Below are 16484 nucleotides of genomic sequence, written 5' to 3' on the forward strand. Positions count from 1 at the left end.
GCAGCTTCTCTTTTTTTAAAAAGCCATTTGTATTTCTCTTTTTGATACATAGGAGTTCTTTACACATTAAGGAAGTTAAACCTTTGTCATGTATTGCAAATGTATTTTCAATCTGTCAATTACCTTTTGACCTTGTTTATGGTGTTTTTTCATGTAGAAAATTTAAATTTTTATGAAATCAGATTTATCAGCCTTTTCTGGGTTTTTGTGCCATGGCCTAGAAAGACTTTGTCTGGGGGCGCCTGGGTGGCTCAGTTGGTTAAGCGACTGCCTTCGGCTCAGGTCATGATCCTGGAGTCCCTGGATCGAGTCCCGCATAGGGCTCCCTGCTCGGCAGGGAGTCTGCTTCTCCCTCTGACCCTCCCCCCTCTCATGTGCTCTCTCTCATTCTCTCTCTCTCAAATAAATAAATAAAATCTTTAAAAAAAAAAAAAGAAAGACTTTGTTCTATGATTACAAAAAATTTTCTTCAGTGTTTTCTTATACAATTTTACGGTGTTTTTTTTTTTAATGTTTAAATAATTGTTCAACCAGGACTTTATTCTGATAAAAGGAATGAGGTAGACATCCAGTTAACTTTTTTTGTGGTAAAATATATATAACAAAATGTTCCATTTTAGCCATTTTCAAGTGTACAATTCAATGTCATTGATTCCATTTATAATGTTGTGCAACCATCACCACTGTTTCCAAAACCCTTTCAGCACCCCAAATAGAAACTCTGTACCCATTAAGCAATAACTCCTTATTTCCCCCTCCCCCTGGTAACTTCTGCTCTACTTTCTGTCTGTGAATTTGCCTATTCTGGATATCTCATACAAGTGGAATCATACAGTGTTTGTCCCTTTGTGTCTGGCTTATTACACTTAGCATAATGTTGTCAAGGTTGAGCTGTGTATTGTAGCCTGTTATCAACTTCACTCCTTTTTATGGCTAATATTTTTTTGTGTGTATACCACGTTTTGTTTCTCCATTCATCTGTTAATGGACACTTAGGTCGTTTCCACCTTTTGACTACAGTGAATAATTCTGCTGTGAACATTGCTGTGCAAATAGCCATTGGAGTCCTTGTTTTTTAATTTTTTTGGATTTGGACCTAGAAGTGGAGTTGCCGGATAATATGGTAATTCCATGTTTAGCTTTTTGAGTAACTGCTAAACTGTTTTCTGTGGTGCCTGCAACATTTTACGTTCCCAGTAGCAGTGTTTGAGGATTCTAATTTCTTCATATCCTCACAAACACTTGTTATTTTCCATTTTTAAAATTATAGTCATGGTAGTAGGTATGAAGTGGTTTAGATTTGCATTTCTGTAATGACTAAGGATGTTGAGTATCTTTTTCCTGTGTTTATTGACTAAAATTGTGTATCTTGGGAGAAATGTCTATTCAAGTCCTTTGCCAATTTTTTTTCCTAAGATGACTTTTTTAACTTTTTTTTTTTTAAGATTTTATTTATTTATTTGAGAGAGAGAGAGGGAGAGTACAGAGGGAGAGTGAGAGGGAGAAGCAGATTCCCTGCAGAGCAGAGAGCCCAATGTGGGACGCAGTCCCAGGACCCTGAGATCATGACCTGAGCTGAAGGCAGACTGAGCCACCCAGGCACCCAGTACTTCATTTTTTTTAGAGTAGTTTTAGATTCACAGCAAAATTGAGGGGGAGATGTAGAAATTTCTCATAAATCTTCTGCCCCCACACATGCATAGCCTTCCACATTATCAAAATCCCCCACCAGAATGGTATATTGGTTACAATTGATAAACCTACATTGATATATTGTAAATACCCGAAGTCCATAGTTTACCTTGGGGTTCATTTTTGGTGGTGTTCATTCTGAGGGTTTGGACAAATGTACATGTATCCATCATTATGGCATTATATATAAAAATCCAGTGTTCTCCCTATTCATCCCTACCCCCTTCCCCAACCCCAGCAACCATATTTATCTTTTTACTGTCTACATAGTTTCACCTTTTCCAAAATGTCTTATAGTTGGAATCATATAGTAAGTAGCCTTTTCAGATTGGGTCTTTTACTTAGTAATATGCATTTCAGGTTCCTAAATGTCTTCATGGCTTGATAGTTCGTTTCTTTTGAACACTGAATATTATTCCATTGTCTGGATGTAACATAGTTTATCCATTCATCTACTGAAGGACATCTTTGTTGCTTCCTGGTTTTGGCAGTTGTGCGTAAAGCTGCTATGTGTCCGGTTTTTGTGTGGACATAAGTTTTCAACTTCTTTGGGTAAATAGCAAGGAGGGCAATTACTGGATCATATGGTAAGAGTATGCTTAGTTTTGTAAGAAACCACCAAACTGTTTTCCAGAGTGGCTGTACCATTTTGTATTCTCACCAACAATGAATGAGAGTTACTGTGCTTTATTACCCTTGTCAGCATTTGGTGTTATTGGTGTTCTAGATTTTGGCCATTCTAATAAGTGTCTGCGTATTTTTACGTTGTTTGTCCTTTTGTTGTTGAACTGTAGGAATTCTTTGTATATTGTGGTTATTAATCCCTTGTCAGATATATGATATGCAAATATTTTTTTCCCAATCTGTGTGTTTCCTTTTGACTGTATACTGTCATCTGATAAACAAAAGTTTTTAATTTTTATGAAGTCCAGTGTATCTTTTTTGTCACCTGTGCTTTCGGTGTCATAATTTAAGAAACCGTTACCAAATCCAATATCATGATGATTTTCAGTCCCTGTGCTTTCTTCTAAGAGTTTTATAGTTTTAGCTCTTACATTTGGTCTTTGACCCGTTTTAGTTAATTTTTGTATGGTAAAAGTCAGCTTCATTTTTTTGCATGTGGATATCCAGTTTTCCCAGCACCATTCATTCATTGAATGAATTTGCTTGCTTATTGAAAATCAAATGACCATAGATCTGAGAGTTTATTTCTGAACTTTGTGTTCTATTCCATTAATCTCTGTGACTGTTTTTATGCTACACCACACCACACTGATAGAATTACTGTAGCTTTGCAGTAAGTTTTGTAATCAGGAAGTGTGAGTCCTCCAAACTTTGTTACTCTTTTTCAAGATTGTTTCGGCTATTCAGGGTTCTGTGAAATTCTGTATAAATATTGGGGTGAGGTTTTCCATTTCTGCAAAAGTTGTCACTGGAATTTTGATAGAGATTACATTGAATCAGTGTATCACTTTAGGTAGTTTTGTATTCTTAGTATTTAAATCTTCCAGTTCATGAATACAGGATTTCTTTGTATTTATTTAGGTTGTCTTTAATTTCAGCTGTGTTTTGTAGTTTCCAGTGTACAAATCTTTCACCTTTTTGGTTGTTTATTCTGAAGTATTCTTTCTGATTCTGTTGTAAATGGGATTCTTTGCTAGTGTATAGAAATACTGATTTTTGTGTGTTGATTTTGTGTTTTGCAACTTTGCTGAATTTATTAGCTCTAACAGGTTTTTTTTGTGTGGGTGGGTTCTTCAGGATTTTCTACATATAAGGTCATGTCATTTGTGAATAAAGATAGTTTAACAACTTCCTTTCCAATTTGAATGCCTGTTTGTTTATTATAGCCCCCAGTTGCTCTGGCTAAAATTTCAGTACTATGTTGAATAGAAGTGGTGAAAGTGTGGGGTGCCTGGCTGGCTCATTTGGTAGAGAGTGCGATTTTTGTTCTTGGGGTTGTGAGTTTGAGCCCCAGGTTAGGTGTGGAGATTACTTAAAAATAAAATCTTTAAAATAAATAAATAAAATCTTGAAAAAAAAGAAGTGGTGAAACTGGGAATCCTTGTCTTGTTCCTGACCAGTTTTTTTTCCTAAATAACTGCCTGCTTTTATCATACTGTTTGCTGAGTATCCCATCCCTCTTCCCTCTCTCTTCCCGCCATTTAGAGTACCATCTTTATAATTTGCAGAATTCCTATATGTGTATTGAGTGAATGAAGCATGAACAAATGCCTGTATAATCTCATCTCTCTACACCTGTTCATCCTCATTTCTTGCATTTTCATCTCTTGTGCACCACAAGTTTTGTGTTCCTTATACTTCTTGCAAGACATCAGTTATTCATTCTTTCATTTCATTCATATTCATTCTTTCATTTTTTTCATTTGCTTATTTTTATGTACTTTCACATCTTAATGACTTTGCACAAGCTGTTTTGTCTGCCTAGACCTGTCATTCTCTACTTATATACCTGGCATACACCTGGTCATTCTTTTTTTTTTTTTTTAAGATTTTATTTTATTTTAAGTAACCTCTACGCCCAGTGTGGGGCTCGAACTTCCAACCCTGAGATCAAGAGTCACATGCTCCACCAACTGAACCAGCAGGGTGCCCCTCTTGGTCATCTTTTAGGTCTATTCATGCACTGTGCTCTTTACTCCCCCAGGTGAAAGTAAATCCACTTTCCATGTTTATTTTGAATATGTGTGTGTGTGTATTTATTTATTTGAGATTTTATGTATTTATTTGATAAAGCACAGCAGGGGGAGCAGGAGAGGGAGAAGCAGGCTTCCTGCTGAGTAGGGAGCCCGATGTGGGGCTCCATCCCGGGTCCCTGGGATCATGACTTGAGCCAAAGGTAGATCCTTAACCAACTGAGCCACGAAGGCGTCCATCTGTGTTTATTTTAAATGTGAGCATATTTTTCTTATGGTACTTAAAATAGGCTCAAGGAAAATTCTGAGGTCTGAGTACAAAAAAGAGAAGGTCGTTAGATACAGTTGTACAAATAGCAGTAAACATTGACAGCAAGAATAGTGATAGATCATGAGAAATGGATATAATTTTTCAGGTCCTTAATCCCATGCAATAGAGGCTTTTTTGTTGTTCTTATTTATCATTGAAATGACCAAAATGCAGTGATAAGAAAAAAAATCTACATTATTATTTGGCACCAGAGAAGGGTCTTACTCATATATTTGAGACTTAGAGGATTTTTTTTTCAGTTTTATTGAGAAATGATTGATTCACATCACTGTATACATTTAAGGCATACAGCATGATGGTTTGATTTATATGTATTATAAAATGATTACCAGATAGGTTCTGCTAACATCCATCTTCTCATAAAATAGAATAAAAAGAAAAGACCCGAAGGAAAACAATTTTCTCCTTGTCATGAGAACTTTTAGGATTTAATCTCAATAACTTTTCTCTGTATCACACAGTAGTGTTAAGCTATAGTCATCATGTTGTACATTACCTCCGTAGTACTTACTTATCTTGTAACTGGAAGTTTGTATCTTTTGATCAGCTTCCTCCAATTCCAAGACTTAGGGGATTTTGATACTAAACAGTGTGAGCATCCACAAAAGCTTGGTTAAGAGTTGGTGCCTGCACTTTCTGTGAAGAGGAACAAAGTTAGACATACGGAAAATTCAGCACCTCAAGAAAGTGAGACTATTGGATCATTAGAGCATGTGAAATAGTATAAGAAATAGAGAAAACTGGAATTCAGATTCCCAAAACAAGAGCAGGTTGTAAAAATAAACAAAGAACAGGAAAGAGCTCTTAAACTTAACGTAATTGTTAAAAAAAAATTGAAGAGTCACTAGCAAAGTAGATCATGCAGAATACCAGGTTAGCGTGAGAAAAATCTCCGAATTCAGGAAAAAGATATTTAAAGTGAAAATTATGAGAGAACATTTAAAACACATAAAGATCTCAAATCTCTGTGTTAGGTGGTTCTGAGAACAGAGGACCCTTAGATGAAGCAGTGACCAAAGAAATAATGGAAGTGTCTCTGAGCTGAAGAAAGCCTTGAATTTCAAGATTAAAGGGGACCACAAAGTCTTCACCAAGAATATATTAAAAAAACATAAAAACTTAGGTGTGTCATAATGAATTTTCTAAGTATTCATGATAAAAGAAAAAGCCTTGTAAGGTAGTAAAACAAGTTATGTTTAGAGAAGAACCAGTCAGATTTGCATCAGAGTTACGCACTCTGACACTGGATGCCAGAAGATAAGGGAGAAATGTCACCCAAGAGCTGAGAGAAATGAAATAGGTATAGAATGTAGGTTTGGGCAGTTGAAGCCAAGTAAAATCTAGAGTTAAGCTAAATTGTTATTGTTGTAAGCCTTAGTGCAAACAATAAATTAATTTTGAAATAATTGGAAATGTAAAAAATATGGATCCAAAGTTCTAGATTATTTCAAGAAAATATGGGGGATTGGGCTGTAGGAAGAGGGAAGTGAAACCTATGATAATTGTACCCATAGATTTTACCAGTAGGTTTTTTTTGTTTGTTTGCTTTTTAAGATTTTATTTATTTATTTGAGAGCACAGAGGGAGAGGGAGAAGCAGACTCCCCGCTGAGCAGAGAGCCCGATGTGGTACTCGATGCCAGGACCCTGGGATCATGATCCGAGCTGAAGGCAGATGCTTAACGACTGAGCCACGTAGACACTCCTACCCGTAGGGACTTGATAGATGCTTTCACATTAGTAGAAAAACACAAGTTCAAACATGGCTTTTACAAAATTTTAAGACTAATCCCCAGTAGAATAGGAATGGTACTTTTACTTCTAAATTATTAGAGGGAAAGAGGAACAAAGAAAACTTGATTAATACAGAAAAAAACAAGGGGAAAAGGAAACAAGGAAGCACAACATATAGAAAACAGCAGCCATCACGAATAATTTTTGGGTAAAAGAAGAAATCAATATGCCATTTAGAGACTCTAGAAAATAATGAGGTGACACTCTTCTAAACTTAACAGGATTTGACCAGTCTTTATTTTTTTTTAAAGGTTTTTTTATTTATTCATTTATTTGAGAGAGTGAGAGAGAGAGAGCACATGAGAGGGGGGAAGGTCAGAGGGAGAAGCAGACTCCCCGCCGAGCAGGGAGCTCGATGCGGGACTTGATCCCGGGACTCCAGGATCTTGACCTGAGCCGAAGGCAGTCGCTTAACCAACTGAGCCACACAGGCGCCCTTGAGCAGTCTTTAAAACAAGAAAGAAAGAAAAGGATATTAATGGGCTAAGCATTTCATTCAAACTAGAAAAACAAAAAAAATGAAATAAAACTTTAGAAGGACAGACTGAATACAAAGGAAAGGTAAAAATAAATGAGTTTAGCATCTTCCCTTCCCCTTCCAAATAGGCAGTTTAATTTTACCTATGATTATAGTCCTAAAATTCTAATGATATTATTAGATATTATCTAAAGATATAGAACACCATTCCCAAATTTATTCTGGGGCTATAAAGATGGTCAGTATGAGGGAGTGTAATACTATGTAATTCATCCTCGTTGATTAAAGGAGAAAAAAAGTGTGGTCATATTGAGATCAGTTAAAATAACAAAAATTTTTTAAATACTTAAGAAATGTGTTGGGGGGGTGCCTGGGTGGCTCAATCGTTAAGCATCTGCCTTCGGCTCAGGTCATGATCCCAGGGTCCTGGGATCGAGCCCTGCATCGGGCTCCCTGCTCCACGGGAAGCCTGCTTCTCCCTCTCCACTCCCCCTGTTTATGTTCCTGCTCTTGCTATCTCTCTCTCTCTGTCAAATAAATAATAAAATCTTTAAAAAAAAAAAAATGTGTTGGGTTTGGGGCACCTGGGTGGCTCAGTCAGTTAAATGTCTGACGCTTGATTTCCTCTCAGGTCATGATCTCAGGGTTGTGAGATCAAGCCCTGCATCAGGCTCCATGCTGGACGTGGAGCCTGCTTAAAGAGTCTCTCCCTCTTCCCTCTGCCCCTACTTCTGCTCCTGCGTTCTCTGTCTCTCTCTCTCAAATAAATAAAATCTTTAAAAACACTTTAAACAAGTTACTAGTTATTTTGAAATTTTACTTTTAAAAGTATACCAGATAAAGCAAGATGAATGAAATCTTAGCCTGTTAGGGTTAACAAAATTGTAAAGGAAATTTTCAGTCCATTTAGGAGACTAACATTTTTATGGGCACATCCATTTGAAACTAAATATTTACATTTTAAAATATGTAACTTAAATCATTCATAAAGACATGTAGCAGAAAATTTTTTCTTATTTCACTTCTAGTAACTATAGGCACTGTAATGAATTTTTTCCCCAAAGAGTTTATAACTTAAACCTTAGTTAGATTAATAGGTTTATTTTATAGTTTCTCTAGAAGAAATAAGTAGATATAAATATCAAACCCTGCTTGGTCTTACATTTAAGAATTTCTTATTAATCTTACAAAATGAATAGGGTTTGTTTGTTGTTGTTGTTTGGGGGGGGTGCAAAATGGTGGTTTTATCAAAAGCACGGGGACAGGACCCATGGGCAGAAAGAGCTGCAACACTGGGGTTGTGCGGGGTGGCTGATTGTATACTGTGGGATTGGGGGAGGTAAGGAAAAAGGAGGTTTCAAAAGAAATTTCATATGCTAAAGAGGACCTGCAAGATACTGGAGGCCTTGCCATTGTCAAGTTAAGGTTGTTTTCCCCTCTAGCAAGGCATTAACATTAAGATAGTTGGGAGATTCCTGGAAGAATGTCACACATGTCCCACCCAGGAGTTGGGGGAGGGGGGGCGGGCGGGGGAGGTTGCAGGGTCAAAATGAATAGTTTTTAAAACCATTTTTTCCCTTTTTGTCCAAAACATGTTACTGTCTTCTGTCCAAGAAAATAAACTTTTTATTGAGCTGAATGGTTTCATGTGGGGCTTGTAAAAGCTTGACATTCAATTTCTGTCAAAATAAGAACCATAGTAATACAGTCAGTGATACTGTAATAGCAATGTAAAGGGACAGATGGTAGTTATGCTTATGGTGAACATAGCATGATGTATACTTGTCAAGTCACTAAGCTGTACATCTGAAACTAATGTAACATTGTGTGTCAACTGTTCTAAAAAAATAAGAACCATAGTTTGCTATTCATTGCTGTGAATGGCATTCAAGGGTATATGTCAAGGATAGGCATGGCTGTTTATGAAGTGAAGAGTAGCTAGATGTTTAGCAAGAAAGTGTCTTATTCTTGTAGATTAGCCTAGCATTATTTGAGCATTGGCAAATTAAATTCTATAGTAGAGTCAGTTTAGCTCCTTACTCAAACCATATGTCAAAATAAATTTCAAGAGATTAAATGTTATGTGTATAAAAATATTAGATGCAATAATAAGAGAAAGTGGCTGTGTTGAAAGTAAATTTGTTCAGAATTTAAAGTTAGAATTTTCTGCCTGGATATAAGTTGTAAGGCCATTGGTTGAAGTGGATTATTTTATGTTCCAGAAATTAGGCTTCTTTGCAAAAGGAGATGATGGGTAATCTTAATATAGTCAACTACATGTGTATATAAATTACAAATACGCTGAGGAGCTAAATGAATTTTTCTCCCAAATAGCAAATAGTGGCTCAGTTCCATTTATTGATTTTGTTATTCCTTTGTTCATATCATGTATTATCATTTGAGGAGACTGTGTGAGTTTATGCTGTTGCTGAGATGGTATGAGTGCCTGGCTTTTAAACAGCTACATGATATTCAATTGATTGGATGTACCACTGTTTTTTCAACCGGTCTTTCTCTGTCATTGGACATTCAGGTTATTTTTAGCTTTCAACATTATAAATAACTCTATGAAAGAGATCTTTGTACATGAGTTACCCACATTTTGGGTTATTGCCCCTAAAAGAGAAGTAATTAGTGAGCCAATTAGTCCTAGCCTTTTTTGAGCAAAAATCAAAATAAATTGGATTTTTAAAATTTCTCATTAAATAAACACAATCTTTTCCATTTAGATTTAGCTTTAATTAGGTAAGAGTTGGTATTAGATAAGAATAGTGGTTTTCTGGGGCACCTGGGTGGCTCAGTCGGTTAAGCAGCTGCCTTTGGCTTGGGTCATGATCCTGGGGTCTTGGGATCGAGCCCCACGTCTGGCTCCCTGCTCGGCGGAAAGCCTGCTTCTCCCTCTCCCTCTGCCTGCCACTCTGCCTACTTGTGTTCTCTCTCTGTCAAATAAATAAATAAAATCTTAAAAAAAAAAAAATAGTGGTTTTCTTTTTTTTTTTTTTAAGATTTTATTTATTTATATTCATGAGAGACAGAAAGAGGCAGAGGGAGAAGCAGGCTCAGGGACCCCCCGCCCCCGACGCAGGGCTCGATTCCAGGACCCCGGGATCATGACCTGAGCCAAAGGCAGTTGCTTAACAACTGAAGCCACCCAGGCGCCCAGAACAGTGGTTTTCAACTGGATATTGGTGAGATAGATTTGTGGTGGAGTTTGCTGTCCATGGAAATTTGGCAATGTGTAAAGAGGTTTGTTATAGCTGGGAGAAGGAATGGTACAACATTATTGAGTAGAGGCCAGCGTTGCTGCTGCTAAACATGCTACAGGGCACAAGACGGTCCCCACAACAAAGAATTATCCAGCCAACAAAGAATGTCAGTAGTGCTGAGTTTGAGAAACCTTGGATTTGCAGGTTTTGCTGCTGGCAGGAAACATTCTTGTAGTCTTTAGGGCTACTGTTTATGGGTTCTCTCTGCTCTAGGAGGGGAATGTTTTAGCATCAAATGTCAATAGAGGCTGATTCTGCCAAATGTAATACAGACCTAGTAAATAGCTCAACACGTATCTTCCCATTTTGAGAAACACCATGTGTTTGTTTATACAAAATGCTTATAAAATTATTTTTGTGTATTGGGTATTCTTGAAAATGACTCATTCAGTGTCAGACCTGGTTATTGTTGAGATTTGGCCATACTGTGTGTATTGAAGATCTGCATTTAGCTGCATGAGAAAGAAAATCAGGCAGTAGCTGACTTAACAAATAGAGGCTGATTTTTCTCCTACAGTGACAGTTCTGGAGATAGGAGTCCAGAGTTGTTACTATGGCTCCCTGATGTCCTCAGTGACCCGGTTTCCTCTGTTTCTGCTTAGCCTTCCTTAGAATGTGCTTTTTACCTTGTTGGCACGGGATATCTCCTCCCCATTCCCACCCCTCACCCGCAACATCAAAACTTGTACCCAGGGCAGGCAGAAGTGAGAAGGACAGAGATCACCAGAGCCAGCCCTTTTGATAAAAGCTTTCCTGAAACCCCATGCAGTGATTTCTGCTTCTTCTCATTGGCTTGAACTGTGTCCCATGACTGTTCTTACTTGTACGGGAGGCTGGGAAATACAGGATTTTAGTTGAGTTAACTGTAAGTAAGAAAGTAATAATTAGAAACTTTGAGTAAGGAAGAATGGATATTAGGATAGGCAACTAGTACGTACCTCTGGAGCCGCTTTTTAAAGTATTGGGGATTCTTTGTTGAGCTTGACTCTAGTCTGGCACGGTGAAGGAAAAAAAGGTATTGGGGGTTCTGGTCTTCCTAAATGCACTGAAATGAAAGAAACATAAAGAGGAACAAACATTAGAAATTTGAGCGAATGGACTCTTACAGAGTCATGTGGGTTTTTTTTTAATTAATTGAGAAAATAGAATGTATTTGTTATGAATGTATTTCTTAATCCCAAGAACTTGGCTGTTTTATGGTGTTTTGGAAATTAAAATCTCTTCCCTATCCCTATACTTGGGATGCTCCACCCAATTTAATTTTTTTTTTTTTTTGCAACATCAGTAATGACTTGTTATAGTGAACACAAATAAGTGTATTTCTGTAGGCTAAAAATTGGAATCAGCAACTGAGAGATGGACTTAAGTGTGGAAAATAAGTGTATATGCATAACACAAGCATTGAAGAAGGGCTAATGTAATAGAACGACCCTCTTTGCCCATTAAAAAAATTGTTTTTATTGGACTTTTTTATATAATCTGGATAGCAGTCCCTTATCAGATACTATTTTCTCCCATTCTGTGGGTTGCAACAACTTTTCAATGTGATTTTAAAACTATATAGCATTAGGACTGATATTATACTAGTATTTATTAGAATTTTAGCTAGTTTATTTTAAAGTAATATATGAATATATGGTTTGAAATCCCAGTAGCACAGAAAGTGTCCAATAAAAAGGAGTTAAAAGGACAGGTTACTTTGGAAAGAAGGAGAGAGGGGTGGGGTAGGGAAAGCCTTTAGCTATATCTGATGGGTACAGCTTTATAATTTGGTATCTGTATACAAGACAAAGTGATCACCACCACAAGGCTAGTTACCATCCACCACCATGCAGTTGGCCTCCTTCACCCATTTCATCCACCCCTGAACCACTAGTTTGTTGTCTGTATCTATGAGGTTTGATTTTGTTTGTTGTTTTGGATTTCACATATGTGCGAATCATGCAGTGTTTGTCTTTCTCCTGTGATTTATTTCATTTAGCATACTTCAGGGTCCACCCATGCTGTAATAAATGACAAGGTTTCATTCTTGTTTATGGCTGAGTAGTACTCCGTTGTTTTAATTATGTGTGAGAGTATGTGTGTGTGTGTATCACATCTTCTTTATCCTTTCATCTATAAATGGACACTTAAGTTGTTTCCACATCTTGGCTATTATAAATAATGCTGCAGTGATGTGTTTTATTCCTTTCCTAAAAAAAAAGAGATTTGGGGGCACCTGGGTGGCTCAGTTGGTTGAGCATCTGACTCTTGATTTCTGCTCAGGTCATGATCTCAGGGTCATGGGATTGAGCCCCATGAAGGCTCCATGCTTAACGTGGAGTCTGCTTGAGATTCTCTCTCTCTCTCCCACTTCCCTCACTTGAGCGTGCACTCTCTCTTTCTAAAATAAATAAATTAAAAAAAATAAAAGATTTGAAGTGGGTATTCAGAAGTGGCAGTAAGTGTTTAATCTAACTGATGGTAACATGAGTGATATTATCTGTATTTTTCTGTTAGAAATATTTCATAATGAAAACAAATTTTTAGTTACATAAATCTGTACCCTTCCCTAGATGTTCAGCCTTCCCCCCAAAAGTTACTAATTTCTCATCTCCTTCTAGAATTATTCACTGTATTCTAGGCATATTTATGTTTGAGTGGATTGTTCCCTCCCCACCATGAGTGCATATTCTTTTGTACTTTTTTTCACTATGCAGTGAAATTGTTCATTTCATTATTTCTTTGAAATTTTTTCATATCACTGTATGTAGCACTTGTCCTTTTTCCTTGTTCCCATGTATCCTACTGCATTGGTGCCTTATAATTTATCTCACCAGTTCACTCAGATTCTTGCTAATTTTTCACTCTTATGTACGTGAACATCCTTGTGCATAAATCTTTGCACACAGGTGTGTGGCTACATGATATAAATTCCTTGAGGATAAAATTGGTGGGTCAGATTTCTGATCTTACCAAATTGTTCTCAAACATTGTATCTGTTTATATTCTGCAGTAATATATGAGAATACTATCATCTGCATAGTGTTAGTAGAATTTTTATTCTTGCCAATTTGTTTTCTCTACACTTGATACAGAAAAGCTATTAACAGAAAACTGTTTTAGTATTCTTTTATTTTGTAATTTAAAAAAAAAATTTCCTAACTTGAAAAAAATAAAAAAATAAAAAATAAATTTATTTGAGAGAGAATGTGTGCTAGTGAGAGAGAGCGCACGCCAGAGAGAGAGAGCACAGGCGGGGGGAGGGGCAGAGGGAGAAGCAGGCTCCCCACTGAGCAGGGAACCCAATGTGGGACTGGATCCCAGGACTTTGGGATCATGACCTGAGCTGAAGGCAGACGCTTAACCAACTGAGCCACCCAGGTGTCCTTGTTTTAGTAGTAGTTTAAATTAAAGAAGCATCTGTGTTTTTAAGTTAAATTGACCTCTAATTTTCTATTTTTGTATGTTTCATTCAGTTTTAGTATCAAAGTTATGCAGCCTCCTATATTAATTTGGACAGAAATATTACCTTTCAGTTTCAAATACTTTTCCATGAAAGCATATGATAACAAATGTAATGAGCTGAAAAGATGAAAAAGTGTCAACTATTCCCACACATTAATTATATTAAGGTTTTAAATGTTAAGTAATAAATTTTATATGTAAAATTAAACACATTCAGGTCTAGGCTTAGTGTGGCCATATCCTCATGGAATTTCTTCTACGGTGGAACACAGAGAGCTGTAAGGGTCCTAAAATGAGCTTCTGGCCTACTGGTGGTTGCTAAGCATTTATGGTTCTAGAAATAAAATTTGAGGATATTTCTGGACTCAAAGTAACAGCAATATGGGAAACTCCAAAATAGAGGTAGATGTTATTGAGAGTTTTGTGAGAAATCTGAATATGATGTGGTTAGCCTTAGATACCTCCATTGCATTAGTTCTGTGTTACATAAAATGTTTAAGGTTGCTTATAGGGGTTGAATATTGCATGGCAACATATAAATACATCCAGAGCAGAGACTTTGTGCCTGAAGGGCCTTGTTCAGTCCTGAGGTCTGCCACTTACTAGCATTATGACCTTTGGCAGATTGTTTAATCTCTCAAAGCCTATCATCCCTCACATACAAAACAGGGATGATAGTTTTTCCTATTGGTGTTGTAAGAATTGAATGAGATAATGTAGACAATGAGCTTTGTGTTGTACTTGGCATTTCATCAGTGCTTGATGTTACTTTATACTGGCTGGGAAAGTATCTGTTTTGCTATATACAATTTAAGAGGAATATTAAAATATATTTTTGTTATTTTAAGGAAATTCGCAATGAGTCCCATGACTATCCTCATAGAGTGGCCAAGTTTCCAGAAAACAGAAATCGAAACAGATACAGAGATGTAAGCCCATGTAAGTACTTCGGGTTTGTGTGCATGTGTGTGTTTGTTGGTTTGTTTTAGGAGGCAGAATACAATGAAAAAGAAGGTTGGGGATCAGGGTTGATAAGTACAGTGGTTTTCTTCATATTAACATAATACACGTTCTTTAAAGAAAAATTTCAAGGCACAGAATAGTTGAAGGAAGGAAAATTACTCATAATTATTGCATCCTTCAAACACAGCCACTGTTATTTTGGTGTATTTCCTACTAACTTTTTTTCTTATGCATAATTTTCTTTCTTTAAAATTAATTGTAATCATATTTATGTGTTATATGTATTCGTATATGTATATTTTCATATTATTCCATAACCTTTTAAATATTAAAATATCTATCAGTGTAATTTGCTTTTTTTCCTCAAATTATAAAAGTAGTACATACTCACTGTAGAGAACTTTTAAAACAGAAATGTGTAAAGGAAAAAACCCTATGATTTAAAAACAGAAAACTTCGGGGTTATATTCTTTTTGTATTTTTCCTGAATAAACATACACACATTATTTATTTTTATTTTTTTATTTATTTGAGAGCGAGCATGAGTGCACATACAAGCAGGGGGATTGTAGGGAGAGGGAGACAGTCTCAAGCAAACTCCATGCTGAGTGCCGAGCCTGACCGTGGGGCTTGATCTCTGGATCCTAAGATCATGACCTGTGCTGAAACCAAGAGTCAACCAAGAGTCGGATGCTTAACTGACTGAGCCCCCAGACGCGCCTATACACATTCTTTTAAATTTAAAATTAGAATCCTTCACATGTTAATTGTAGCTCTTTTCCCACCTCACAATACATTGTAAGCATTTTCCTATCATAAGTCTTTTAGTGGCTTTGATAGAGGCTTTGGATATGCCATTCTTTTATGTAACAGATCCTTGTGGTTGAACATTTGGATACTGATGTACACACTCATTTATATACACAACTCTGTGAATAGTTGTCATACCACTGTTTTAAAAATGTGTTTATCCTGAGGTGATTTTATTTTGTGTTCTGATTGATACCATTTGGTCAAATACTAAATTAAGCTGCCTTACTATTCTACGGTGTTATCCCATATTTGATTTTAGTGGGCACAGGTATTTTCTTTAGGGCTGCTTGTTAGTAGGGATGTTAAAAAAAATCTGAATCTATCACATTTTGGTTCCTGCTTGTTTGTGGTTCTTTCCTCTAGTTGACAAGGGTATGGTGCTGGTGTGCTGAGGCCTCCTGTGTAGGCTGAATAATCTCACTCTACCCAGGGCTAAGATTGTATACCCTTATATACGTTGTACTCCTTCTTAGGAGGGTATGAATATGCCACTGAAAATCTAACTACTGGGGAAAAGGTCCATACTTTCTTTCGTAAAGGAACAGAACATTCTTCTTTCTGTTGACCAAGTACATTTCCATGAAAAGTGTATTGGCTGATTTTGGACAAATCAAATGAGAAGTAATCTCTTAAAATATTTCATGTTTATTATAAATTACTTATTAAATATTATGTTTCTCTTACATGTTTTCCTTACCAATTAATAGTGTTTGTAAAGATAAGTCTACAGCAGAGAGTGGTTTTCTGTTCTTCACTTGCAGACACTTGAAGATATGACAAACTTCCAATGAAACCTGACTCACCATGGCAACAATTCTGGTGTTGGTGTGTGTGCAGGGAATGGGGGTATGGGCAGTGGTTCTAACATTTAGGTGCCCCTTCACCCTCTCCAAATTTCTGTTGAGTATCATTGAGCTAGAACACTAATCTTTAGTGTTTAGCATGAGTTTTGAAGACGGTGTGTCCCAGTTGTACACCTTGCTTTGTTGCCTCTAATTTAAAAAAAAAAAACAAAAACCAAAAACCCAGGCTTCTTATTTTGAT

The 16484-nt window shown here is 36.6% G+C and overlaps 1 protein-coding gene across 4 annotated transcripts in view; it reads left to right on the plus strand.

Annotated features, from left to right (window-relative positions):
* Positions 1-16484, plus strand: part of PTPN2 (protein tyrosine phosphatase non-receptor type 2) — a 111153-nt gene that overhangs the window by 34220 nt on the left and 60449 nt on the right. For 3 of the 4 annotated variants that reach the window (XM_081802595.1, XM_081802596.1, XM_081802594.1), the window contains exon 2: positions 14513-14603. The exons of the other annotated variant lie outside the window; for it this stretch is intronic. In XM_081802595.1, the coding sequence (XP_081658721.1) occupies positions 14513-14603 (91 nt within the window). The remainder of the gene's footprint in view (positions 1-14512; positions 14604-16484) is intronic. 4 annotated transcript variants of the gene reach the window in all.

This window comes from Leptonychotes weddellii, chromosome 13 (genome assembly GCF_054177405.1).
Source record: "Leptonychotes weddellii isolate Sample4059 chromosome 13, ASM5417740v2, whole genome shotgun sequence".
NCBI lineage: Eukaryota > Metazoa > Chordata > Mammalia > Carnivora > Phocidae > Leptonychotes > Leptonychotes weddellii.